Source organism: the organism of the source record quoted next, unplaced genomic scaffold, assembly GCF_019419815.1.
Source record: "Pyrus x bretschneideri cultivar Hongxiangsu unplaced genomic scaffold, Pyrus_bretschneideri_v1 Contig25, whole genome shotgun sequence".
Lineage (NCBI taxonomy): Eukaryota > Viridiplantae > Streptophyta > Magnoliopsida > Rosales > Rosaceae > Pyrus > Pyrus x bretschneideri.
This window is the reverse complement of record NW_025999557.1, coordinates 4,077,990-4,105,061: the sequence shown is the minus strand read 5'-3', so window position 1 is coordinate 4,105,061 and position 27,072 is coordinate 4,077,990. Positions and strand designations below refer to the sequence as shown.

Below are 27,072 nucleotides of genomic sequence, written 5' to 3'. Positions count from 1 at the left end.
TGGGGTTGTAAGCGACGTTAAAACATATAATTTTTTAATATTAGTTAAAGATATTGGCACAATGTTTGGCAGTGTTTTTAAAATGATTAAGAACATTTTTGAAAAAATATTTTTAGAAAATCCTTCATAAAAACGCAAGGGAATCCTGAAAAACACTCGAAGTACTTCCTGGAATAATCATATGCTTCAATTGCTTTTGAAATTCAAAAATATTTTATTTAAAAACGTTTTGGGAATTGTTATTAGTACTCCAAAAATCTCATTCTACACTCCTCACAAATGTATTTTTCTTTCTAATTGTGGAAAATTTGGAGTACCAAATGAGATTTTTGAAGTGCTGATAATAATTCCCAATGTTTTTAGTAATTTTAAAAACACTTCTAAGTAAGCCCTACATTGTCCTTAGCGAAAAAGAAAACATAATTGTGCACGTCTAGTTGAATAATTAAAGATGCACAAGGGGTTATTATTAGCTGCTACTGTTGCTACGGTGAACCTGAGATTGGTTACAAATTACATCTTGCAGAAAAACTACCAAAAAAAGAAAAATTACAGGAAAAAAAAAAAAGAGACCAAATTCTAACTAACGCCCGTTAACGACAGGGCTAACGGTGGAATCCTTGCAGGGACTAGGTGGCAGACTGCTTCTTCCACAAGCCACGAGTCGTTGCACGAAACCCTCGATTCTCTCTCCGTTTGTCTCCGTCAATAACCGCTTCCCGCCAAACGGTAACGACTCGACCCCTCTCTCCTTCAACACCGCCGCTTCCCCCTCCGATCGCTGGCACGCAACCCCTTCGCTCCCCAATCCGAACGCCTGCAACAAACGCCGTCAATCATCCCGTAAATTAAAGTTTAATTAATCCAGATAAAATTAATTTAAGTTCCCTTAATTATATACCTGAATTCTGACGTAATCAGCGCGGTTATAACAGAAGGCGTTCCCCATCATCTGGTCAATGGTCTCGGAAACTCCGTCGAGCACAATGTCAACCACCGACGGCGGCGAGCACTTTCCGTTACCCCGCCCCGCCTTCTCTCCGCTCAGCGGGCCGTTACCTAACGACAAAACTAGCAGGTCCTCGACGCCATTGACGGAGGGGAAGTCGCGCTTGTTGTTGAGCACGTGCGTAACAGCCGCCGCCGTCGGGTTGTTCATCACAAGACCGCCGTCCACGGCCGAGCACGAAGTCTTTCCGTCCACGGATCTCAGGCTGAACGGCTTGAACACGCCCGGAGTCGATGACGTGGCGCGGCAGACTTTCCACAGCTCGAAGTCGAAACTCGCCGACTCGGACGCGTCGGCTCGGGAGAACACGAACGGGGCGGAGCTCTTCATGTCGTAGCAGGGAACCAGGAGAGGCTTACACGTGTCCTTGAGCGTCAGAACCTTCCCGTCCTCCCTCGTCAGAAGCTCCGTCAACGCCTTCTCCATGCTCCCACCGGAAAACATCCGGCGCCGGTGGAACACTCCACCGACCCTCAATTTGAACAAGTCAGCATTCTTCTGGGAAACCGAGTTCACAGCATCTCTAGCGGTGAAGAGAGGGCGGCCGGAGCCGTCATCGGCGACGAGCATGGCGGCGAGGACGGCACCGATGCCGGTGCCGGTGACGAGGTCGAAGTAATCGGCGATTTGAGCATGGGAATCTCCGGTTTTGAGCCGGATCTGATCCTCGAGGTGGATCAAGGCGGCTCCGGCGACAATGCCGGTTGTGCCTCCGCCGTCGATGCTAAGAATCCGAGTCTTCTTGGCGGTTTCGCAGTGGGAGAGCCACTTCTGCTCCAGCTTCGTGAAGATCTCTAAGGTCACCTTGCTCAGCTCCATTTTGTGATTATCTGAATGCTTTGCGAAAAGTGAAAGCGTTGTGAGTATTAGAGTGATAGTGTTCACGCTTTGTTACCGAGAAGCTTTAATGGCGGAAAATTGCTCGTCTCTTTTTCTTTCTCTCTCTTCTCGTTTTTCTCTCTCTAGAAAATGGAAAACCAAGTGGTTTTTGGGGCAGTTGGAGAGTTAAGAGCAGAAACAGTGGGAGTGGGGAGACTGGGGAGTGTGAGAGTGGGACGGCTTGTTTGGGAAGGACCTTGGCTTTATATACGCGGGACGCAAGCCCCTTCCTTCTTGTCACGTTTCGCTTCTGTATGTTTCATTTTGGGCAAAATTCCTTGAAGTTTGAATCGCATGGTAAATTTATGGAAAAGGATCCGGCGGATTCTAGGGATACTATGAACATGACCGTTTATCGTATATCGTGCGGTAAAAAATCGTTTCAAAATTTAAACTTTAAAATTAAATATAAATATTACCTAACGAAAACTGATAGCACGATGTACGATGAACGGTCACAATCGGGATCCCTAGGATCCCCATGAAAAGGATCCGGCGAGGATCCTTTTCCTAAATTTATACCTTATTTTGAATATTGTAATGCTATGCATTAACATACAAATTCGTTACAATGTCATACATCCGTTAGTCAATCGTTAGAGGGGTGCATAAAAAGAGAAAAATGATACATGTCCATGGATGGAGTCAAAGATTTGTATGAATTAGGGGGGTATCCTCAAATAACATAGTCAAAAATTAAAAAGCTTAAGAATTTACTAAACAAAACACACTTATACTAATGCATAAGGTTTTTCATACAACATATTACAATACCCTATCGATGTGCTTTTATGTTTTGAAAGCGTTGCATGACAACTTCATTACATATACCATCAAATATCTCTCTCTATAAAAATAACTATGCACATTTTTCTTCTGCCAAAAAACTTAGCCCCCACTAGGCATAAGGTGGCTCCGTCTATGTACATGTCTATTATTTTCTTTTTAACCGTTACGGGTGTGAGCAAATACAAATCGAACATGAAATCTCTATCAACGTAACAAACATACGTCATTTTTCGTCTGGATGTGCCCACGCCAATCTTTGTTATAGAAATGTCTTCAAAACGCATCACGTGTTGTAGATGTGTGCAAATTTTCATGTTTACTTGTACTAGTTCAAGATCCTAGACGACTTGGCTTAAGAATTTACGGGACTACAACTTGTCTTTGAAGAAGCAGAAGATACATTTGCCTACATATTTTATGTGTATGAACATATTTTTGTAGAAAATGATAAAGAGAGAGGAAGAGAGAGAGAGAGAGAATGTGGAAGGAGTGGGAGATTTTTATTTTTTATTTTTTTAATATTAGAGATATTTTAACATCGTTTATAGGTAAGATTTCAATAAAAAATAGTAAAATTTGAACCTGTGAAATTACATTATTGTCTATCATATTTTTTGTGTAATAAAAAACTAAGTAATTTTTTCATTCTCTTTTGGTTGAGAAAAAAAAAATTCATTAATTAATAGAGATTTTACAAAAATCGTGTGTGATGTCCTTGCACGTGCAAATGCGCGTGTAAACTTTGGGTTACGGGAAGGCGCGAACCTCGGCTTGTTAGCCGGCTCAGCTGCCGCTCGTCAACTCTCTCTTTTTTTACTTAATTTTTTACGAGTTTTGGTTTTCTATTCAGAATATTCTGCTTAGATTGTCTAACAAATCAGATGCCAAAGTGAGGAAGGAAACACCATGGAACCAACACCATGTTAATTAACTCAACTAAACACTAAACAAATCAAGCTTACTTTTTCATGTTTTTCTTTATGTTCTTTTAAGAATCTATGATAAAATTTATCATTGCAATATCGTTTACGAGAAATTTTTCAGCGTGCCGACGGACGGTACATTATATGTCATTATACAATTGAAGGGAAATTTTTTTTTTTTTTTTTTTTCAAAGAAAAATTATCACTCCAATTGTATAATAATATGCGGCATGCCGTTCTATGTTCTAGTCACACTCAAAAACCTCTTATGGTACGAAACGAAAACAACCTGCATATCTCTTGTTGTATACTTTTTATTTTTATTTTTTTTATCTCACATTATATGATTAATCAAGTTATAAGATAGTTTTCACTCTCATATTATTTGACAAATCACGTGATGAGAAATATATCAATGAGAGATTTTCAATGCTCAATTACACAATAAATCAAGTTATAAGATAGTTTTCACTCTCACATTATATGAGAAATCACTTGATGAGAAATATATCAATGAGAGATTTTCAATGCTCAATTACACAATAAAGTCGCTCGTTTACGGGGCGGGATTGGTAGTAGGAAAGCAACAATTGATGAGCATGATAGGGGAAGGACAATTGATACTATGCAGAAATTATGACTCTTTATCTCATTGATTCACAATGTGTATGTTGTAATACACAAGTTTATGAGTGGTAGGAGTCCTAAATATTACAGTTGAGAATCTTAAAGTACAAGTAATCAAAACTCATTTACAAGAATTCATGATTAACTGACCTAACATATATATGCAATATGCATAAATAAGTTTATTAGAACAATGTGCTCTATTTATGCGCTTAAATCGAACCATGATCTCCATTATTCATAATAGGTTAGAGTATTGCTGGAGTAAAAAATGTGTTCGGTAGACAAGCAAACAGACTTACACTCTCAGACTATCAGGAAGCTATGCATTCTTTCCCTTGCAAACGTATTAGGGTTTTCTTATTCTCTGTTAGTCTATCTCAATTTTCGACAAAAAATCTAACTTGTAACCGGTTATATATTTCTTCACTTATTTGTCTCTTCCATGATTTGTATTTTTCTCTCTCGTCGAGTGACTCACACACCCCGATCTCTTGCCAAAAAGGCAATTAACATATAAACTACCAAGCCAAGTTAAAGTTAGCAACATTGGATACCGTTCCACTTGATCTAATGTGCTATATATTACTATAATTGCAGGTTTATTAGTCGGTTGAATCTTAACTGATGATCTGATGATACTGGTAAAAAATATTGATTAGCATAATTAAGTGATGCATTAAACTAAGCATGCTGAGTTAATTTGTACCCCAGTGTACTACTTGACGAGCTGATATTCTCTTCAAACCTCACCGCCCAAAGCCTAAAAACGAGAAGTCCGAATTGTTCAAGAGAAAAATCAGAATCTTAGATTTGAGTTAATGAAGACCGTTAAATTTAATTTGTGCCGTCTGAATTTACTAATCCTTTATCTTGGAACAATAGAGAGGATCTCAACTCCTACTTTAAAATCTCTGCTGTGAATATCTGTAAACCTGCCAAAACACAGACTGTCTCTGATCACAGGGTGTATCCATGGCAGGATACACAACCACGCAGCCAAACACACACCATTTCTTAGTGTTAAAGTCCCATCTCAATTACTATTCTGCATTCATTTCTGAATGATACAAGAAACGTTTGGTCACGACGTTCATTGAACCAGCAAAGCAAAGTGATTTCCCTCTATCATACGTAGAAAATACATCCCTCTGAATTTTGTTGGAAATTTCATAGCAATTTCAACTCCGTTTCTATCTCGTAAAATCCTTTAGTCATTTCATAGTGTGTCGAAAATTTTGAATTTAATTAATGTAAATTCTTGGTCTCGGACTCACAATGAACTAGAAAATTTGAGTCGTGGATATGAGTTCAAGCCGAGTGTAATATGGTGGCGTAAGTCTATTAACGTCACAACACCTATGTAAATTTAAATCAAACTTAGGCATCCTGATTCTCGTATATTAATTCAGTGTTACATGCTCTCTAAAAAAAAAAAAAAAAAAAAGTAACCTTCAGTGTTACATTAAGGTGTATGAGTTTTTATTTTCATATATGGAAATCAAATTCACATAAAACATTATGTAACACCACAAAAATTATCATATTACTTTTGTAAGTTGTTATTAACACTACAAAAAGTTCATGCATTGTCAACAGTGTAATTTTTCACTTTTTATGGTGTCAATAGTTCTCTTACTTTTTTTCTAAATATGCTATATTTTAAGCATGAAAATATGTAACCACCACAGGGTGGGCCAATAGTTGGAAATGAATTTCAAATCCATATTCTACATGGCACCTCTTGAGTTCGATTTTTGATGCGGGTGAATAACGCGATAGTCACTAAAGGGAGGTTAAAATGTCTTTGTAAGTCATATTAGTCTCCAAAAGAGTGGACAACCGTGTCGAAGCCAAACCATCAACTGATCTTCCTTCTGTAAACGTAAGCATGAAAATGTGTAGATTTCTCATTGAACTGCCGAAAGGCCCAAAACTCCACTAAAAAAAATGGGTTACATGGACCATTCTTCAACCACTAATCATTTTTTTTAAACAATGCGTTCCACTGAAAAATGGGTTACATGGATTGGACCATTCTTCAACAACTAATCATTTTTTTCTTACCCAACAGTATCACCATCATAGGCGTGAAAATTGTAACAATTACTTCTCAGTCAAGTCTTAAGGGGCTTTTAGGGCTTATCATTATGTGAGCATATTTGGAAATAGGCTCCCTATAAAGATAAATTTCCTATAAAGACATATTTCCTCTCTTCTCGAATGCTTTCCTTAGCTAATACTGATTGATTCACCGCATCTCCCCCACCTATCTAGGCGTTATCCCCATGGCAAAGCATCGAGTGTTACTATGATATATATAGTAAATAAAGGAATCCACTTCACTGGACCCGATGACGAGCTAACGTTAGCCAAATTCTCTTAGCCGTTACGTTAGGGTGACTCGAGAAAGCTTGAAAGAATAAGATACGTAGAGTGTGAACCAAGGTTCATAGACGGATCAAAGTCGAATCTTGTAGATCCTAGTTCATTTTCTAATCGCTTTCGGGACCATTCAATGGCATGAAGCTTTAGTGGCATAGAATTGGCTGCCTTTACTTCTCAGTCAAGTCTTAAGGGGCTTTTAGGGCTTATCATCATGTGAGCATGTTTGGAAAACGTATTTGGTTTGTTTGTTTTTTTGCTAAGATGTTTGGTAAGTTAATTTGTTTAGGAAGTTTCTTCTAAATTTTTATTTATTTATAGGTTCGAGTTGGGATTGAATCGTCTATTATTGTAAGATCGGTCTAAATAAACAACATTAATGTATCTAATCGACAATATCAATATGATATTTGATACTTGGTTTATGCCGCATCAAGATTAATTGAAGACTGCCAAGGACAATATCTAATAAACCGGAACGACGTCGGTAAGATTAAGTACATAGATACTTTGTTATTGATATATGAAACAGCAGGCAAATGACTTACTAATAAACACCAAGCAAATGTTGGGGTAGGAGATATTAACACTAAAATCGAACCTAATATTTAAATGAAAAGAAAGTATTTTTCATAAATTAATCTTCAGGAACTTTAAAAAAAACTCCCGGTACTGTTTACTTTAAAAAAAAACCACATTTTTACAATAAAAAGTCAATTTAGGTACTATTCATTTTATATTTTATTTTATTTTTATCATTAAAATTTAAAATTTTTAAACTATTTTTATTAATTTTTCTTTAATATTAAGCAATGTAGGCAAGAACCGCCACAGCCATCAGAACTTGCATGATAGGTAGCCCTTCGGATGAATGGACAGATGGAGCTCGGCCATCCTTGTGTACGGTAGCTTTTTGAAGTGGGGTTTGCCACTACCGGAAGAAAAGGAGGAGGATTGAGCTTGAAAATTGGGGCTGGGTTTGGTGGTGGATGAGCCCTAGGATGGGCTGGAGTATGCCTTGGAATTGGGCCGTGGTTTGGAAAAGGGCTCGGTCTTGGGCGACGGCTTCGGGTAGGGCTTGGACCGTATCTTGGACGGGTTGGGCTCGGACCCGAGGGAGTGGCCTCGGGTTCGAAGGGATTGTGCTCGGACTTAATAGAGCTTTGACTTAAGTACGATGGACTAGGGGCTGATTTGGTATTCTGTGTTTTGAAAAAGAACGACTTATACTGTACTGTGAGAATAAGCTCAGTTTTGCTGCTTCACGTTTTCAGTTTTTTTTTCATTCAAAACTGTGAAAGTAAGCTATTTTTAAGTGCTTACTTTTTTTGATACTCACATTTTTATAAAAGCACTTCAGTACCAAACAAATACTAAGACTCGGGCTTGAGTACCAAATAAGTACTAAGACTCAGGCTTGAGATGGATGTACTAGGGCTCAGGCTTGAGGCGGGCAGACTGGGACTCAAGGTAGATGGACTAGGGCTCGGGCTCGAGCTAGTCGCAGTGTCTGGGGATACTTGAAGTGTAGAAGAAGTTGCCAGTAGCGTTTTCACTCTATACACACATCATGATCTTTGCTAGAGTGAAAGGTAACCGTTGGATGTTTTGTCTTGCATTTTTTGAAATGTTTTGCTTCCATTTGTATAACATCCTGCTTCATACTTAGAAATTGTGCATGCAATTTTACAATGCGTGTTAAAGAAAACCAACTCAACAAAGCTACTACGTGCATGATGATTATTTTGTAGTGCTAAAATCATTTCTGTAAATTAAAATAAGCATAGATCAGAAAAAGTCACCGATATAGTCTTTGACAACAAAATGCTTTAGAGCACGACTAAGCCTTGTAACTAAAACGGCCTTTGTGTCCACCCATGGGAGTTGTCAGCAATGTATTGGGCACCAAAACAGACTCCACCCAAAGCCATCGCCATAAAAAAAACCAACGAGCTCTTAGGCCAAGCCGCCATGGCCACAGAGAACTTTTGTTTCTTGAGATAAATAATAGCTAGATAATTATACGTATGGATTAAATGTTGAATGAGATTGTGAGGAGCAAATACAAGATGGGATAGATGTTTAAAGAGTGATGCTAATTAACTTTCAAAAAGGTAATTAATTCGTTATTAGGGGGAAATATCATTTGATTAAATTGATTGGAGCGTCATGATAAAATTAGAGGTCTAGACTGCAATTAAATTATTACTAGGGACGTTTTTTCAATTGTGCAATGAAAAGTGCCTTGATCTATGGGATGCCAAAAAAGTTTTTATTTGCTACTTCGTATTATGGCTTAGTGATATTCATCTTTACTTATAAGTAAGAGATCATACATTTGATTTTCACCAAAGGCGAGTTTAAACCATATTATTGTTAACACATTGTGTGGCTAAGCCTGCCCATTTTTCATTTAGTGTAGAATCTGTAGATAATAACGTGTGTTAAAAAAATTGTTTTTACTCATTTCATTTGTTTTTATCCTTTTACGCATAGTTAAAAAATTATTTTTTTTTGTCGAAAAAAAATCTTTTTTATTTACTTTCCTTCAATTTGTGTGTATGCCCTACATTAGGAGCGAAGCTGCTTAGTAAAATAATAAAAACACACTTTTTTTATCTACTTGGCATTCCTATTTATCAGGATCGTTGAGTTCGTTTAATTTATTTTATCAAAAAGTTAGAAATAAAATATATGTGAAAAACTAAGTGCTCATTTGAAATTGATTTTAAAATAAATAAAAGTATTTTTAAAACCAATTCTTACTAAAAATCTAAGTGAATTTTGAAAAAACACTTTTAGTTATTCTCTTAAAAAATATATGATGCTTCTTTTAAAAATCACTTAAAATGCTTTTAATTATTTTAAAAATACTTTCTAACGAGAACTAAAAACATTGCGTGAAAATTACATGTGACAGCCCATTCCGGAAAATTTTAAAACGTACGCGTGAAATGACGATTTTGCCCCTAGCATGATTTTTACGTTGTATGGTTGTTTTGAGCTTGGTGTGGCTGGTTTTGCACCACACACTTTCCCCCACACATTTCCTTCACCCTTTCCCTGTCCCTGCACCTGTCCCGTGCCATTTCCCTTCCCCATTTTCTATCCCATTTGTACGGACATACCCCAAAACCCTTGTAATCTTCACAGATCGAAGAAACAAAGTACATATTCATGCTCGTGAGGTCCGTAGAAGTCTAACCATACTCATTTCAGGTAAGGATACCTTCGTTTTCACGTCGAACTCGGGATACCCGATGTTTGTCACTGTTCATGCACACGTTAATTCTTGTGTTTTTGGGAATTTCAAGCTCGTAAGAAGCATGGTGAGGTCCTTAGGAGGCTCGGGGTGGTTCGTTTGAAGGTTTTGGACGTTGGGATCGTGAGTTTCGAGGTTGGCTGGAGTTGGTGGTGTTTTCCCGGCGAGATTCCGTGTATTTTAGCACTTGAAAGTGGTATGGATTTGTTCCTCTCGTTGTAAGCTTCATTTTGGTATCAATTTTGTGAAATTTGGTTGAAAAACGAAGAAGATATCACGATTTGAAAATTTCCCGGTTTTCCGGCGCCGACGATGGCGCCGGAGAAGACGACGGAATATTCCTGACGGCGTTAACTGACGCCGTCAGCGTGCCAGGCACGTGCCTGCGCGTGGGGGTGCGTGCGACGGTGAAATTTTTTTCTAAAATTATGGGGATGTTCCTGAGGTTGAGTAGATCACATTGGTGTATTCATACACCCAATTTGAGCATTGTATGAGAAGTTATTTCATAAGGTTGGTTATGTGTTTTAAAATTAACGTTTTTATAGTTGTTTCGCATATAGGTGAGACCTATCCCGAGGACGAGCGTGGTCACTCGAGGCAAGGGGGTTACGACCCTTCCAGATATCAGTGAGTGGGCTTTTGGTTTTCCGCATATACCTATATACTTATACTTTTCCTAGAAAGTTAAATGAAACGTTTATTTGTTTATATGCCATGCATATACTTTGTCATTGATTTACGCATTATGAATCGCATATGTTTATATATATGTTTGGTGCTGCGGACGCACAAGTAAGTGTCAGGTGAGTTATGATTTATGTTTACGTTCAGTAGTGATTTGAGATGCATAGAGAGCTCATAACCTGCACCCCCGATGTTAGTGCTCCCGCCCAGAGTTGGGCACAGTCCTTCACGTGATGTTCACCTCCCGCACCACACGCTCATCTTGGATCCAAGTTAGGTGCACAATCCTGTCGTACAGACCACTTTAGGTGATTCCGACTCGTAGGTGACCTGCGATTATTCGCCCAACCTTCACGTGATCGTAGCACTTGAGCGTACTTATATTACACCTAGGCTTGTCGTACAGACCACGTTAGGTGGTTCCGACTCGTGTGCATGTATAGTTAGTTAGATGGAGATTTGAGCTCTAGATTCAGCCGTACATGTCACGTTAGGTGACTCCGGCTGACAGATTATATAGCTTTGACTTGATGTTCCTGAGCACTTGCATTCTATTTAGAGACATTTGACTTGGCATATTTCGGAGCATGATTTACATATATGTATATTATATTTTCTGGGAAGTATATAGGTTTTACGGCGAGGGGTTAGAACTTGTTTATGAAATGGTTTTTGAAAAGCTTTGTTTTTGCCCACTCACAATTTTGTTTTGCGCCCCTCCAGGTTCTAGTTGGCTAGCACGTTTGGTGGCTTCCCGAGGAATTCCCCAGCATATCTGACAGACGATCACCAGTGTAGGACTACCTTCGGGTGTGCTTTTGTAGTGTCGTTTTCTCCCGGACTGCATTAGGTCTTCGCGCTCTGAACCTTGTGTTCACACTTACGCTTGCACATATTTGTTTTTACTTTGTGTAAAACTGGTTTTTATTTATTCGTACTATTTTTATTATTATTTTATTAGCTTTCGTACTGTGCACATGGTTACGTCACTTCCACGTGATGGCCAGTATGCCCTGATCTCGATCGGGGTGTGTCATTACATCTCTAATGCTTAATATGAAAAAAAAAAAAGGAGTTTTAACGAAAAGCCCACGGTACTGTTTACTTTAACGAAAAATCATATTTTTACACTAAAAAGTCAATCCTGGTACTATTCAATTTATATTTTATTTTGTTCTTATCATTAAAATTCAAAGTTTTCAAACCGTTTTCATTAGTTTTCTTGGAGAAAAAAAAAAAAAAAAAAAAAAAAAAGTAAAGGAAGCTCCGTGGTTTGGTTACTGGTAACTATATATTCCCGCACAAGTGCAGGGTATCTCCATCCCGTCTTTGGATTATCTAATCCGAGAATACAAACAAATCCCAAAATTAAAATGGCGAAGGCCAAAATTCTTATCCACAACCCCGAGAAGTTCCCTCCTCCCCTCCTCAGTGTTCCTTCCTTGTCATCCTTCACAGGCTCAGACCATTTTCTACTTGTATCACAGTCACTACTTTACTGTTATCTGTCTCAGCCCCAGAAGCTTTACTCAGAACAAAAGCTTTCGGCTTTCATGGCGACCCACTTCTCTCCTGCAACCCCTGTCCGCTTCGTCCTCCAGCCCAAGCAAAACCCTCCCAAAACCCTCCTTTCCATTCGAGGTACGTAACCCATCAAGCAATATTTACATTCATTGCATGCTTATTACCGGTAAATTGATGATCTTTATTACTTGCTTGCAAATTTCAAAGGTACCCTTTTGGAATTCAGAACTGTAATCCTGCATAACTAATTGGGTTGAGTTTGTAATTCGGTTTTGTTTGATGGGTATTTTTGTTTTCGCATGCTAAATGCTGTAAAAGTTGAGATTTTTGCAGATTCTTTTGGTGGAGGGTCGGCGTGTAAGAAATGCCAGCCTAGAACTGTTAATGCGTGCTCATGGAGCTCGTCTGCTAACTATGTGGGGTCTCAGGATGGTGCTGCAAGGCTTTCGGGCAATGCCATTGTTGTGAAGAAGCAATTGTTCCAAAAGAGGCAAGTTTTATTTGTGCCACAGAATTAATACTCTGGCTTGTTATTGTTGTTGTTTGTAACTTTGTAAGGGACTGAAAATTGGGTTATATTGCATTTGTTGACTTATCGTGCAACAACAATATACTTAAAGTGACACGACTCTGTTGTTTGACACTGCATATATGCTGATGTTATCCAAGCAATTTGATAATGCAGTGAGAACTTGGGTTGCGTGGTGCGCCACTCTAAATAATTGAATTGTGATGAGTTATTGGTTGTGTGGTGGGTTGATTTGCCTTCTAATATCTTTCTTATATCCAGAGCTGGAATTGTAAGGGCTGCTACTATCGAAGAAATAGAAGCGGAGAAGTCTTTGATAAAGAAAGATGCTGTAAGTTTGATTATGATATCGTTTCATTAAAACATGCAGTATGCACTTAGGTTGGAGAGATTTAAGGCTCTTTGGATTTTTTGGTGGAGTAAGGAAGAACAAACTTGTATTGAGTATGTTAGCTGTATTTCAGGAAGGAAGGATGGAAAGGACTCTTGAAACGGTACGATCCAATTTCAATTCTATTAGGACAGGGAGGGCAAGCCCGGCCATGCTGGATAAGATTGAGGTATGAATTAATTTAGGGGGTTGTCTAGCTACTTTTGCAGTTCATTTTTGTGCAGATTGAGAACTCGGTAGTGATATTTTTTCTCTTAGATTAGTTATAACTCAATACATTTTTAGGTTGAATACTATGGAAGCCCAGTTGGCTTGAAGACCATTGCTAATATCAGTTCTCCTGACGCAAGTTCCTTCTTGGTTCAGCCATACGACAAATCCAGGTATTTCATAAACTGAAGGTATGAAATTAGTAATGGTCATATAAGATCAGTGCGCCATGCTGCATTCACAGTCCTGGAATAGACACATGTCTGCTTTGGGATAGCCACTGTTAAATCTATCCAAAATGAGAGGAGGAAGGCACATTATAAACTAACGTAAGACCCGGCTGAAAATGCTAGCTGGTGGGCGAGCGCTTCTCCGTGAGGAGGTGTTTAGGATTTTACCTGTGAAATTTACTGCCTTCTCTTTTAAATCTTTGATAACCTAAACGAAATAGGGATTCTGGTCAGCTGTAAAGAGCTTGATATCAACTGATCGTGTCGATTAGTAGTCTTTTTTCTAAATGGTGCAACCCCTTTTTTCAGCTTAAAGGCTATAGAGAAGGCCATCGTTAGCTCTGATCTTGGTTTGACTCCAAATAATGATGGAGAAGTAATTCGGTTAACCCTACCTCAACTTACATCAGAGAGAAGGAAGGTGTGTTCTCATTCTTTGAGTTCATTACATAACTGACCTAAGGGCTTTTCAGCTCTTCCTATTGTATTGGCCAACGCACATGTACTGAGATGTAATAACTAGTAAGATAATTTATTGGATAGGAATTTTTTTTATACCTTGGTGATCATAAATGAAGGATACAGAAATTCTGATATATATATAAGGATACGGAAATATTCTGTTTCTGAGGATGCAAATAATCAGTCATTTTCTTTAATATGTGTTTCCTTTTTCCTTTTTTCCAATGCAGGAATTGTCAAAAATTGTGGCAAAACAGACCGAAGAGGGAAAGGTACAGACATACCGTATCATCCTTGGCTAATAGTTGGATAAAACTCTCCTTTGCTAGTTTGTGAATAGTATTTAATGTTTTGAGACTTTTGTATATGCTTAACCAAATCATACAAATTGATATACTACATAACTGATCCCCAACCCCAGTTCCCTTTCCTTTCCGTTGTTCATGGCGAGGTGTCATCATGGCACCATGTTGAAGTAAAGGCACAGAGCATATACTGCATTTTAGAAATGCCGTCTTTGATAAGCGTTAACATTTCATTCATTTAAACTTCAAAGCAGTTGATCTTGTTCTTCTGAAATACCTATTACTCAATCGTTGTAGGTGGCATTGAGGAACATAAGAAGGGATGCTCTAAAAACTCTTGAAAAACTTGAGAAGGTTTGAAGCCCAACCCCACAACTTCTCTTTCTTTCTCACTTCCCAGCATTTGCTTTTTTGTCCCCACCATTCTACTTTTACTGATTACCATCAACATTCGTTTCCTAAAGGCAAAAAAGCTCTCTGAAGATAATGTAAAGGACTTATCAAGTGATTTGCAGGTAATTTATAGGTTTTTTATCTTTCACCATTAGGTATCGCGGTTTGCCTGGTGACAAAGAAACCAACTGACTGATTGGTTTCTTTGACATCTCTTCGGGATATTTCCGGCACCTATTTCTTGTTTCATGATTGGTTAGGTTTCATTTCAAAGGTTACAGTAGAAGATATATCTTTTCTAACATTATCATTTCAAGCACCATTGGACTTCAGCAGTTTATTTTAGAACAGTTACTGAAATATACGGTGTTTACGTATTTCCTTTATGCAGAAATTGACAGATGAGTATGTGAAGAAGCTTGATGCCATATTCAAACAAAAAGAGAAGGTAATACCTCCATTTAATAATCTGCTATGTTTGCGAATATCTGCACTACCTGCAGCCTAATACTAGTACATTAACGCTGATTCTTATGTTAACCTAAGTCATTTGGTGTCATTCTCGAAGTTTAACGGAAATTACAACTGTGTTTCAGGAATTGCTGAAGGTGTAGTGATTGTCCATGTACTGATGATGTAAATGGTTGAGCTTCTATCTCGAAACCTTTTTAGGTGTTCCTCTATCCCGTGCGGGAACTTCCAGTGCTGTTTATACCTCCTCCTTAGAAAGCACCTTCTTGTGATAACCAGACATTTTGTTTCAATATTATGTGAAAAATATATGCAATGTTCATTTGGAAGGCTTTCAAATTTCACACTTCACTCGGAAGTTCAAATTAGTCTATTCACTTCCTTTATGACTTCATGAAAAGGAAGAGATACTTGTGTATGTTGAGAATGAGTCCCACATTGATGAGAGGAAGGTCATTGCATGGGCTTATAAGAGGTTGAATTACTCTCCATATTGCCAATTAGTTTTACGGTGGAACCTCAATTTCTTCATGATATCAGATCAGGTTGTTCAGGGACAAAGTCAGAAATTTCCTCTAATGGGGGCAACCGAAAATAACTAAGAAAACCTTATTATAGTATGGTTATACGCAATATGATATTAAGGATGATTTCAAATAATGACGTATCACAATTCCAATGTTACAAAAATTTCAATATAGTGGTGGAAAGTGGCAAAGTGATGAGAAAAATATAAGTACATGATGATATGGAGTATAAGTAGAATGAATGTATGTTAGATATTAGATACATGTATTTCTTTAAAGATAAATCGTGTATATTATATAATTATAGTCTGCAACTAAACAAACGAATTACTTGAGTGGGGGCATCTAACCCCAGTGAGCCTTCATTGGCTCTGTCTATGATGTTGTTCCATGTGTGAGGCCAAACGGCCAAACGCGCTCCATGTCATCCTGTTGTATTGTATTGTTCACGTGTTAGGTTTGATAATCCACCACACGTGAGGGGGCGTGTTGAGAATGAATTCCACATTGATGGGAGGAGCGGCCACACGCTCTCTGTGTCACTTTGTTGTGTTGTGTTGTTCATGTATTAGGCTTAAAAATCCATCACACGTGAAGGGACGTGTTAAGAATGAATTCCACATTGATGAGAATATGAACCATGCATGGACTTATAAGAGGTTAAGCTATTTGGAACCTCAACTTCTTCGGTGTAAGGGCATGTTGACCACATCTTTTGTACGTCAACGCTTTCGAAGATACAAGACCTCTATATTTTGATCTCATCCGATTTTATGCTGGAGTGAGAGTTGTCTTACTGAGATAACCTTCCGAAGTTTCCCTCCGAAGGATCTTTCGTTTGAGATAACATGGCATTTGTCCCATCGTTCTGTCTTGAGAAACCACGCTACTCTAGAAACCCACAAACCCAATCCTACCCTACCATCCAATACATAAAGAAGAAAAAGGAAAAGGTATTTGGTGATTTGGTCCCATCATCTAGATATTTTGCTGTACAATATACTGTTTTTTTCTCGTCACGCGAAAAATATAGACAGATAGATATACTTTCAGTGTGAATTCATGATTTGAATTTTGAGGGTGTTAAAGTACAATTTTTTTAGATAGAAACAAAGCGTAAAAAAAAAAAAAAATTAGTTTATTATGTGATGCGTTTTGTTGAACACTTGGCGGGCTTGTTGTCGTCAACCAAACTATGTTGCGCACATGTCAATAAATACAACATATGCCAAAGCAATTTAATGAGTGATATCAACAAAATATGTTGAGTGCTGTTGATACAACATGTCGAGATATACTTAACATGCATTACATCAAACGCTTATTAGGCACAAAAATGACCTGTTCTAAACGTTCGAAGAGTCCTCAGACTATCTTTACATAGATATTTTTAGGACTTTGGTCTCAATGTACATCTGCCCTACTTCCAGTTACACCGAAGAATTTGCTCCTATCATCCCATTGCGGCATTGTGCTTTTTCAAAACTTTTCGACTAACAAAGGATGATAATTCTATTAGGAAGTACAAATATCTCCGGTTCATGACTTCTCTTGCGTTTACGATAAAAAATTACGTCAATCTTACATTCCAAATTAGTAACTTAGTACTTGAAAAACCAAAAGTTAGATTGATTACGGGGTAGTTGATTCCATACCTAATTTTCTTCTATTATTCATGACTTTTCTAACATACAATTGGCAAATCACCATTTTAGGGGCATCACCTATATGTTGATTGCTTTTTTGAGTTTAAGTGAGTCTTTTTAAATGTGCGCATAAATGCAAAAGAAAGATAAGTTATCTTCATCATAACTCACAACCCTCTTTTCGGATATTAATCCCAAGAACTACTATTTTTGGCCCACTTTCATCAACCCACACTACAAAAAGTTATTTTCTCTGTGATACGTTTTTATGACAACTAAGGATTCGTTTGGAAATACTTTTAAAGTAATTGACAACACTTTTAGAAGAAATGTTTTTGGGTTCCAAAAGCACTTCAAGTGTATTTTCAGGATTTACTTGCATTTTTACTAAAAATTGGTTTCAAAATTACTTTCACCAAAAACGCTTTCAGTTATTTTAAAAAACATTTTTATACGAACCCTATTATGTTGCAAATAGAGTTGATTCCAACACACCATTTTTCTCTCATGCATACCTCATAACTCATGTTTGTTTTTTATCATTAAATCAAATAAATTAAAGAAAACCAACAGATAAAAACAAATTAGGCGTGCAAAAGAGAATAGAAGGTTTGTAGAAATCATCTCCCATTTAATCATTAAAAAGACAACCAAAATGAAAGTACGGCATGTAGCCAAGTTCATTAAGCAACGTGTCTCTTCCTCTACACTTAATTTGAACCCATTTATCAATAGTTTAGATTAAATTAGATTAAACTACCGCTCGAATTAAAAAACTGATGAAAGTGATTTTGATTAAATTTATATGTGCATGCCATTAACAAATTGAAAATAATGTTGCAGTCGCATGTTTCTTTGGAAGATGAAACGCAAAGTATGCATATTTTTTGCAAACAAACTTTTGAACTTTGAATATTTGTCCGGAGTTCTTCTCGATCTCAGCTGAAAAAACAAATAATGTATCCAGTCTCCTTCAAACCCTAAGCCAACCGTGAGTTGATGATTTCTCCACCAAATTTTGTTTAAAAAATCATATTTTATTGGAAACTGATCCGTGATACTACTTTTTTCATATAATTTTTAAAACATATTTTTGTGATGCTTACTCTGTAATGTATTTTAATAATCTAACCGTTTATCTTTTACAACATCATTAATATATCATCCTTGCACAAAATTAGACAAATAAAAAATCATTAAGATATTTATTTGTAGTAAAGAAAATAAACTAATACGGTTCTATAAAACAATTGAAAATCCTTAATACAACAGTCATATGATTTTAAATTTAAGTGATTTTTGGTAGACATAATCTTTGTGGAAAGAACTAAAAAATTAAAAATAATTTTGATAACAAGATGATAAATGAACGAACATGATGAAATAATATATGAGATCCTCACAAAAAAATCCGAATAGGATCCTATTCTTTCGCTTTGACCTCCACGACTGGTTGTGTGATTCTTATTTATTTAAGGTAAACATTTTTTTAGATTTTGATTGGAAGCTGTGAGGTGCTTATTTTTAACTCATTACCTTTAACAAAAAACAATTCCTTCCACACAAAACTAAGACTTCTGTCGATCCGAACAGCTTGCACTTTGGATCTGATTATTCAAATATTGTATTATTTTATATTTCGTTTTATTAATAAAGCGCCACTAGGGTGGATGGATCATCTTGTCTTAACCTTCTAAATACAATGTTCTTTCCCACTAAATAATTTATAATAATGTTTAAGTTGTACAATAATATTAATACATGTTAATAAATTAATGGAAGATAGTTGAAGTCAAATTACATTAAAATTTGGTATAATAAAACCAATTAGTAAGCTAATATGATGTCAATCATATATTTTAGTGTGCTCTACAACATAATTTCATAATCTAACTTCGTTTATATATGGTGCATTGAAAATATTATGTATGTCAATAAATGTTAGTTGAGTTCGTAAAGATCGTTCTCTTTGTTAAATCAAAGACTAGTTCGAGTCCTACTAATGATAATTCCGGACTAAGACTTACATATTAAAACCCTTTCTCTAAGTCCTCAAAAGAAACTTGTAGCATGCCTTAATTTTGAAATGAGATAGCCTCCCCTCCCCTGAACTTATTGAAATTGAAAAAAATATTACGCTCATTTATTTGTATGATCATGATTAAAATAACATTTTTCAAATTCTCAAGACACTAGCTGCGAATTGACAGCTCGGATCCCACCAATAATCTTTGGAGACGTGCGGCTTATTATAATAATAGTAATACAAACTTATGCATGCAATTAATTACGGATTAACAAACTTTGCTTTAGTATTACCTTATTGTTATGAATTAAACAAAGCCTTGTTTCTCTTTCATTCTTTCTTATATGAAAAAAAAAATCAAAACGAAATAAAATATGACTTTTCCAAGTATTGGGCAAGTGGGATGGATTCCTTTCTTTAGTTTTTATTAGAAGCATGCTTTTTGTTTTAGTACTCTTTATTTTTTTTCTTAATTAAACAAAAGGAAGACTAAATTATTAGTTTTTCTTAGTGGTCGGGATTCTCTTTGGATCTTTAAATTTTCTGCGTTCTATGATAGGTGCTGGCTCCGACTGCCGACCCATCACTTCCACACCATCGTCTTTCGGCCTTCAGTTGCTCACAACTAGTCCTTCAATTCTCTGCATTGTACGATAGGTGCTGACTCTAATTGCCGACCCACCACGCTCACACCATAGTCTTTCAGCCTTTGGTTGCTCAAAACTGGAACCAAGTCCTCCCAAATAAAGAGAGAAAAGAGTTGGAGAGAGAGATATAGGGAGAAGACGGAAGAAGATGAACATAAAAAACCAAAAAAGAAGGTTAATTAATTCATGACAGTTTGATCTTCGGTTGAATGGACATAATTGAAGAATCTGAATGGAAGAGATCCATAAAGTATCCTATTTACTAGAAGCATGCTTTTTGTTTTAGTAATCCTTTTTTTTTTCTTAATTAAACAAAAGAAATACTAAGTTATTAGTTTTCCTAGAAGCATACTTTTTGTTTTAGTACTATTTTTTAATTTAAACAAAAGAAAGACTAAGTTATAAGTTTTTCCCATGCTTTTTGGTTTAGTACTCTTTTCTTTATTAATTAAACAAAAGAAAGACTAAAGCTATTAATTTAAAATAAAAAAGCACTAACGTGTGCAGCCAATATAGAATTATGATACTTAATTGTACTTTATTATATTATTTTTTCTAGCTTGTCGTTAAACTAATATTTTGCGTTGGTCTGCATTTTCAAAAATAAAAATAAAAAAATAGTAAAGTGTTTCTGTTATTTTAAATTATCAGAAGAGGAACCAAATTTGGAATCTCAGGTGCAAGTTTTTGCCCTTAATTTTTTGAACTGTGAACCCTTTGTTAATCAATAAGTTTTTTTTTTCTTTTACACAAGCAATAAGCTATTTTTTTTTTTTTTTGTAAGTAAAAGTTTAGAGAGATATTAGCTACTTTCATCACTAGCATCAGGACATACCACAATTTCAACTCGAGATGGTAATAAGCTATTTTAAATTAATCGCAACTGCACAAAAAACTACATCTACTCTAGATAATATGACTACATCAAGACGTATCAAACTCAAATGTGCAAAAAAAAGTAGAGGGTATTGAAAAAAATATAATCTAAAATAAGACGTGTCAATTATGTTATTCGTATATATTATGACATGTCATACACAAAGCTGCCATCTTGTGTTTTGGATATATATAAAAAATTCTTTTATCCAACAATCAACGAGTTAATAATTACAAAAGAGTGACCGTCGAATCCGAAAGACATGATATCAAATAGAATGATACTTGCAATTCTCAATGCATGGGGCATTTTTGTATCTATCTGCATAGTTGAGAGAGAGAGAGAGAGAGAGTTTCTGTCTTCCATTTTGTGAGTTTTGATGATTTGCGAGAAGGGAGAAGAAGCAGCTAAGAATTACATGAACATGGAGAGAATCAGAGGAACAAGAAGGCCAACCATGGCAGCAAGCAAAAACCAGAAGAGAATCATGAGAGAGCAGAGCAAAAAACACAGGAGGTACAGAAGAGGAGATCAAGATCAAGACAGCACAGAAGAGAGCTTGGGTTTCTCCGACCACCAAGCTCCGCCGCCGCTAAAGGCTGCCCGTGAAGTGATCGGAGTTGTAGTTCCCAGAAAGGCTCGCTCAGGTATAACAACATCCAAATGCAATTGATAATCTCTCTGTCTCTCTCTCTCTGTCTCTCTCTGTTTTGGGTTTGCTCTGTTTTTGGATTTCGTTTTAAATTTGATCTCTCTTTTTGCAGCTGCTGGAAAGAGGTCGCATGAAAATTTCTCTTCTGGGAGTTATGGAGGAGTTGGGGAGGAAGAACAGAGTCTTCAGCAGCTGAGCTTTAAAGCTGCGTCGCTTTCTTTCTCAAACGTTTCATCGAGGAAGACGATGGTCAGTTAGTACTATGTTATCAAAAAATGATTTTTGAAGAAAGTTTTTGGAAAGTTTTGAGATTTTTGAGCTTATGAATTCATATGTTGCAGAAACGAAATGGACCCAAGATTCAGTTTCCGAAATCTTCGAAATCTTCAGGGCCTGTAGAAGAAGAAGAGGACATTGAGATTGAGATCGCTGAGGTTCTCTATGACCTTATGAAGCAAACCCAGAATTCAAAAACTTCTAAGTTCGAAACTGAAGATAGAAATGGTATTAGCGACGGTTTCCTGTTTTTTATTTTTGATACAAGCGCGATATTCTACTTTAAACTAATCTAATCTGCGAGCTGCGTACTCGAACGCGAGTGCAAAGGGATGCGCATCCGCTCGAGTCAATATGACTACGCCATGTCTGAGTCTAATGATTTTTATCCGTCTGTTTGCTTTTGCAGATTCCGAGGAGAAGAAAGCGGAGGATGGAAGTGCTTCAATGGCGGTTCAAAGCAGCTCAGCTGGTGAAGGAGTTGAAGTCGAAGAAAGTGACCAGCCAGAAAAGATTGAAGCTTGCTCTGAAGGTGCATCAGGGTCAATGGACCCGCACGAGGAGAAAGCCGAAAATCCATACGTGGAAGAAAAGAGCATCATCACCACAAAAGGGGAGTTTTCGTGTGAAGATTCGAAAGGGACAAAAGCGTGAGCATAAAAAAATCTTTGCCTTGTTTCTCTTTTTCTAGTTTGATTGATATCTGTCATCGAAATATCTGAATGATTCGGTAAACCCGAAAACGAAATCTAATTAGTTCTGTGTTTTGATGGGTGGAAATTGTCAGGATTTCAACTGGGTTGGAGCATAAGAGGAAGAGAGAGGAGGGAAGATTTGAATTTGATCTGATGGTGAGTTCTTGTTTCTCGGGTTTTCGATTTGGTTGCATTTTGTGGAATGCTTCTTGTTATCTCCGTTTCACTGATGCATTGTGGCTGATTTTCGAGCAGGCTCCTCCTCCTATGGACCAGGATGACGACTTTGCAGATTCCGTATCTGATCCTATACCTCCGACCCAAGATGTAGATATGGTAAGCGAACTCACCCGCTGAATTCTTTAGGGCTCATTTGACAACCATTTCGCTTTTAGTTCTTTCAGTTTCATGACCCTTTCGTCATGTTTTTTATGCAGAAGATCGAAGTTTTGGTAAAGAATGAAGAGAAAGTGGAAATATTTCTGGAGGAAGTTGTGGTAGAAAAGCAGGAAGAGAAGAAGGTAAATGAGAATCCAAATCAAGATAGTAGCAGGAAATCCACTACCAGATTACATGTTTCCAGTCTTTTCGCTATGTCGAAACTTTCCTTTTTCTGTTGATTTCTTCTTGAACTTTAGGTCTGAATTTTGCTGTTGTGCAAATTGCAGCCTTCCGATTCCCTTCTGCCTCAGCAGCCGCGAAAGAGATGCGCAACCCACCGTCACATTGCTCACAACATTCACTTGCATCAGAAGGTTGCACAGACAAACAATTTCTGGCCAGCAGCAACTGGTTCTGTTCCTCAATGTGGCACCAAGCCAGACATCCCATTGCTGGGAAGCTTCTTGGGTCCGAATCTTCGACACTCGCAGAAAAAGAAGCAGGCTGCGCCGAAGTTTCTAAGTGATAGTGGAAAAGATAGAAGTTCCGAGGCTGGGAATGTCGTAGAAACATCACATAAATTGCAGCTTTCAGTTCAGCAAACTCCACAGCCAGCCTATGCTGGTTACCAAATGGTATGCATTCTTTAACAATTTCGGTTGAGTGGATGTAAATCAACTTCTGTAAGTAGTGTTTTATCACTGCTCTTTCTTAGTTGCAGCATGGACATATTTCCGCACTTCCTCGGGTTGAACATCAAGCAGCAGTTGCACCAACCAGTAGTAAATCCGTTGTGTTGGAATTTGCACAATCAACAAACAATGCAGCACTCTCTAGCCATTTAGCTGCTAGACCTCTGGAGAGTTCTTCAGTGAATTTTAATGGCTACCAATACCCCATTTCAGCTCATATACAAACACCACCAGTGTTTGGAGGAGGAAACCCTGCTCAAGCATTGCCTTTAATCAACGCGCCTTTCATTTCAAATCAAATGTTTCACCCTTCCTATGTTCAGCAGCATCAAGTCCAACCGTCCCATCAAAACGCAAATTCATCACCTTCTCACAGGCAACAAGAGTCCCATAAACCGAGGGAAATACAATTTAGTAGCAACAATTGTTTTACCTCACAAAAGCAACATGTATCCCCAGGTGAAATGAACATGGAGAATGCCGCATCACCTGCTGCCTCTCATGCTCAGAACAGTGTTTATGGGCAGAATTTTTCGGTTCCATTTCAACCCGTCAACTTTACCCTGATGCCTTATGTGACAATGGGTGGCGGTGGCGGTGGTGGTGGCAATGGAAACCACGTTGAGCAATCACAGAAACAGGGCTTAAAGGGTGGAGTTGAGCTCATCCCCTCTAAGGCATATGGCATGTCATTTTCCTCCGTCACTGGAAATAACGGCTCGGGTTCATGCTTGAACTTTTCATCCATGGCACAAAATCCTGCAATATTTCAAAGCCTCCCAGATACGGCCCAGCAAGGGTATAAAATCACACCAGCACCTCAAGCTGGGCAGCAAAAGAATCACCACCACCACCAAATATCCCAAAGGAAGACTGATGGTGGTTCGAACAACGCTGATGATGGGTTAAGAGCTGCTTCTGGGAAGTCTTCATCAGGTACTGTGCAGAGGCAGACCCTTGTTTTCGACAATTCATCGAGAACTCTCAACTTCATGTCATCGAGTTCTCAACAGCAGAACCTGTTCCAGTTTCAGCCGCAGAACCCACATCTGTTGCAAAAGCAGCAACCCGCTATTGCTGCCAAGGTCCCGAAAAGCGCCCCAGTTTCCTCCAAAGCTCTAATGCAATGCAATAGTCATCACCAATCTTCTCAGTTGAAAAACTCAAGAGCCATGACTTCTCCCCTGCAACAAAGAAGAGGTTCACAAGGTCGGACTCAGATATCTTTCGGTGGAAACCTGAAATCAGCCTCAGCACCACAAGGACAACAGAGACTCACTAACCACCACTCTTCATCAATCTCTGCATTACAGTCACACCAAACCGAGAATTCTTCGCCGAGCGGTAATGGCCCAATCTCCTCCCCTGCCTGTGGGAGGAACTTGCCATCAATCTTGAGCACGTGTCCCAGCCACATTTCTGAACTCAAGTTCTAGCAGCAAATGCTGTGACTCTGCTAATTGCTTGCTCTGCAAGTCTCACAGTCAACAATATTCCCCATCTCCCGGTTCTAATTTTTGATCCCGAAAAGGATGGTCCAGCTCCGGCAGTGCGCTGTCTCGAATCACGAAAACTTGTTTAAGTTCAATAACTCTAGTTATGGACTGAAATTCTTTTTCTGTACAAAATTATGAACAGCAATTTTATCCCTTTTTTTTAGCTATTTTTGTATATTATTGCTTGTAATTTTGTCCAACATGCTTGAATGGACTTGCATTTCAAGAATAAACCAAACTTACTAGCTCTAATTAAATGATGGAACAACTTAATCCGATTCTCCAGAAGCGATCGGCATAGGAGCTTACTCTATGCTTCCCACCTCCTTTCTGTCAACTGCCAGAATTTAATTAACATACCTTAAGGTTAAACATAACCTTAAATTCTACAAAATAAATTGAAAAGCTCGTGTGAAAAGTCTTCAGTTTGCTGAGAACAAAATGAAAAAGAGAATTCTCGCTCAGAAAATTCTTTATGTCGTTCTCATCAGCGTGAACACCTGCAGATGCACGCAACTATTGCAATGAAATGTACCGCAAAGGCAGTCCACATGGATAACATGGACTTAAAGGACTACCATTGCGCTAAAGGCCCCTAAGAATGGCGAAAGTACTTAACTATTAGCGGTATTACTTCTCACGACTATGGCCGCGCCGGAGGCTACAGTCCAGGTGGCGGCGGTGGCATAGTAGGGGCTGACGTGCTGGAGGAGGAATGGGTGGGAGTGTGCTTATACTTTGAAGGACACCATGGTCATCGTCTTATACTTTGGAAGTCTGGAAGGCCAGTGAAGCGTGCAGCTTATGGTTATGCGGGCTGACACGTGATCAGCACGTGACATGTGATAATTGCCTAGTTGATTTGTATATTGGGCCTGAAAACTGGGCCTACAAGGTGTGCAGTATTATGGGTTTGGGTTTTGAGTCCATTTGATTTATAGTTTTTCAATCACAAAAAATTGTTGGACCAATATTAGTTCTTCAACAAATTAGTAGCGAATCCACGTTGGTCCTCAAAGAAAATGAAAAGTTTTAGCGACAGTGTGGGATTGTTGTGATTTAAAAAAAAAATGTTTTTGATTTGTTTTAAGAATAATTAGTTGTAAAATAAAGTAGTTGAACGTTTGGTAAACTATAAAATAAAGCAACGTTTGATAAGTTCCTCCTTGTGGTGGCAACAATTGTGGGGTTTTATGGTTGTGATTAGGGTTTGTAATAGTAAGTGGTGGTGATCACTTTGTTCTTTAAGGAACAAAATGTGTCTATAACGATAATAATATCATTTTTGAAAATTGATGATGGTATTACAAGAATCAAAATATTCATTAAGGATCAACTACGTTTTTTTTACTAAAAAAAGCTCTGAAAAACAGTTTTTTTTAAAGATTTTGTCTGAAGACTATTATTTTTAAAATAAACATAATATTTTATTTTTATAAAATATTTTTTTATTGTTTAACTTCATTCGCATTAAAAAGACAATATCAAATAAGGCCTTAATTTTAGCAACTTGTACCCGAGTGAACGTTGACTTTTGCCTTTTGGACTCTCTATACTTGTGAATAAAGTTTGGAACTAAAGCTTGTTAATTGTTTTTAATGTAAAATTTGAACAAAAGTAGCCAAGAAGAAAATGAATTTTGAGTTGATTGTATAAAAAGTTAGACAAAAAACAACAAATTTAGCAAAATTATTTGGCTAAATCGAATTAAGAATTTATGAGTGTCAAAATATAATTATAGGGTAAATTATTAGGCTAAATTACAAAGTTTGAGGAGAAGGTGATTGATGGCCGAGTTATTCCTGAACACTGAAGAGAGATATGTTGGAATATAAGTATGAGAGAAAAAAGTTTTAGGGACCGGCTATAGATATTCAATTTGATAGGAAAGTCTTATTAATAAGAGGAATGCTAGTCCTTAATAAAAAAAAATTAAAAAAAAAAAAAAGAGAAAAAAAACAGCATTGAGATCAGTTTCTTATGGAACAAGAAAACAAGATTTTTTTTTTTTTTTTTTTGAACAAACGATATTATCTACACTAAGGAGGGATGGGCTTAGCCTCACAATAGGCTAGCAATAA

The 27,072-nt window shown here is 37.4% G+C and overlaps 3 protein-coding genes across 3 annotated transcripts; 2 read left to right on the top strand and 1 right to left on the bottom strand.

Annotated features, from left to right (window-relative positions):
* Positions 1-414: 414 nt before the first annotated feature.
* LOC103957236 (probable inactive patatin-like protein 9) lies at positions 415-2,111 on the bottom strand. The gene is made up of 2 exons (XM_048586893.1): positions 902-2,111; positions 415-817 (listed from the first exon to the last, which is right to left on the bottom strand). The coding sequence occupies exons 1-2, from the start codon at positions 1,826-1,828 to the stop codon at positions 584-586; spliced, it is 1,161 nt and encodes a 386-aa protein (XP_048442850.1). The 5' UTR covers positions 1,829-2,111; the 3' UTR covers positions 415-583.
* Positions 2,112-11,919: 9,808 nt separating this feature from the next.
* LOC103957258 (ribosome-recycling factor, chloroplastic-like) lies at positions 11,920-15,427 on the top strand. Its single transcript, XM_009369396.3, has 11 exons — positions 11,920-12,202; positions 12,419-12,575; positions 12,876-12,945; positions 13,079-13,174; positions 13,291-13,388; positions 13,755-13,866; positions 14,138-14,179; positions 14,510-14,566; positions 14,677-14,727; positions 14,997-15,053; positions 15,202-15,427. The coding sequence occupies exons 1-11, from the start codon at positions 11,935-11,937 to the stop codon at positions 15,217-15,219; spliced, it is 1,026 nt and encodes a 341-aa protein (XP_009367671.2). The 5' UTR covers positions 11,920-11,934; the 3' UTR covers positions 15,220-15,427.
* Positions 15,428-21,132: 5,705 nt separating this feature from the next.
* Positions 21,133-25,224, top strand: LOC103957260 (protein TIME FOR COFFEE). Its single transcript, XM_048586679.1, has 9 exons — positions 21,133-21,446; positions 21,564-21,700; positions 21,793-21,955; positions 22,137-22,377; positions 22,515-22,578; positions 22,678-22,758; positions 22,860-23,037; positions 23,068-23,438; positions 23,519-25,224. Exons 1-9 carry the CDS (start codon positions 21,179-21,181, stop codon positions 24,929-24,931), a joined length of 2,916 nt encoding a protein of 971 aa, XP_048442636.1. The 5' UTR covers positions 21,133-21,178; the 3' UTR covers positions 24,932-25,224.
* Positions 25,225-27,072: the final 1,848 nt, after the last annotated feature.

Excerpts from the sequence above, each read along its gene's own strand:
- LOC103957236 (XM_048586893.1), bottom strand. The coding sequence starts at position 1,828 with ATGGAGCTGAGCAAGGTGACCTTAGAGATCTTCACGAAGCTGGAGCAG. Across the intron at positions 818-901 it reads CTGATTACGTCAGAATTCAG|GCGTTCGGATTGGGGAGCGA; the intron begins GTATATAATTAA and ends CGTTTGTTGCAG.
- LOC103957258 (XM_009369396.3), top strand. The coding sequence starts at position 11,935 with ATGGCGAAGGCCAAAATTCTTATCCACAACCCCGAGAAGTTCCCTCCT. Across the intron at positions 13,175-13,290 it reads CCATGCTGGATAAGATTGAG|GTTGAATACTATGGAAGCCC; the intron begins GTATGAATTAAT and ends ATACATTTTTAG. Across the intron at positions 14,567-14,676 it reads CTCTTGAAAAACTTGAGAAG|GCAAAAAAGCTCTCTGAAGA; the intron begins GTTTGAAGCCCA and ends CGTTTCCTAAAG.
- LOC103957260 (XM_048586679.1), top strand. The coding sequence starts at position 21,179 with ATGATTTGCGAGAAGGGAGAAGAAGCAGCTAAGAATTACATGAACATG. Across the intron at positions 21,956-22,136 it reads CGAAACTGAAGATAGAAATG|ATTCCGAGGAGAAGAAAGCG; the intron begins GTATTAGCGACG and ends TTGCTTTTGCAG. Across the intron at positions 22,378-22,514 it reads GATTCGAAAGGGACAAAAGC|GATTTCAACTGGGTTGGAGC; the intron begins GTGAGCATAAAA and ends GGAAATTGTCAG.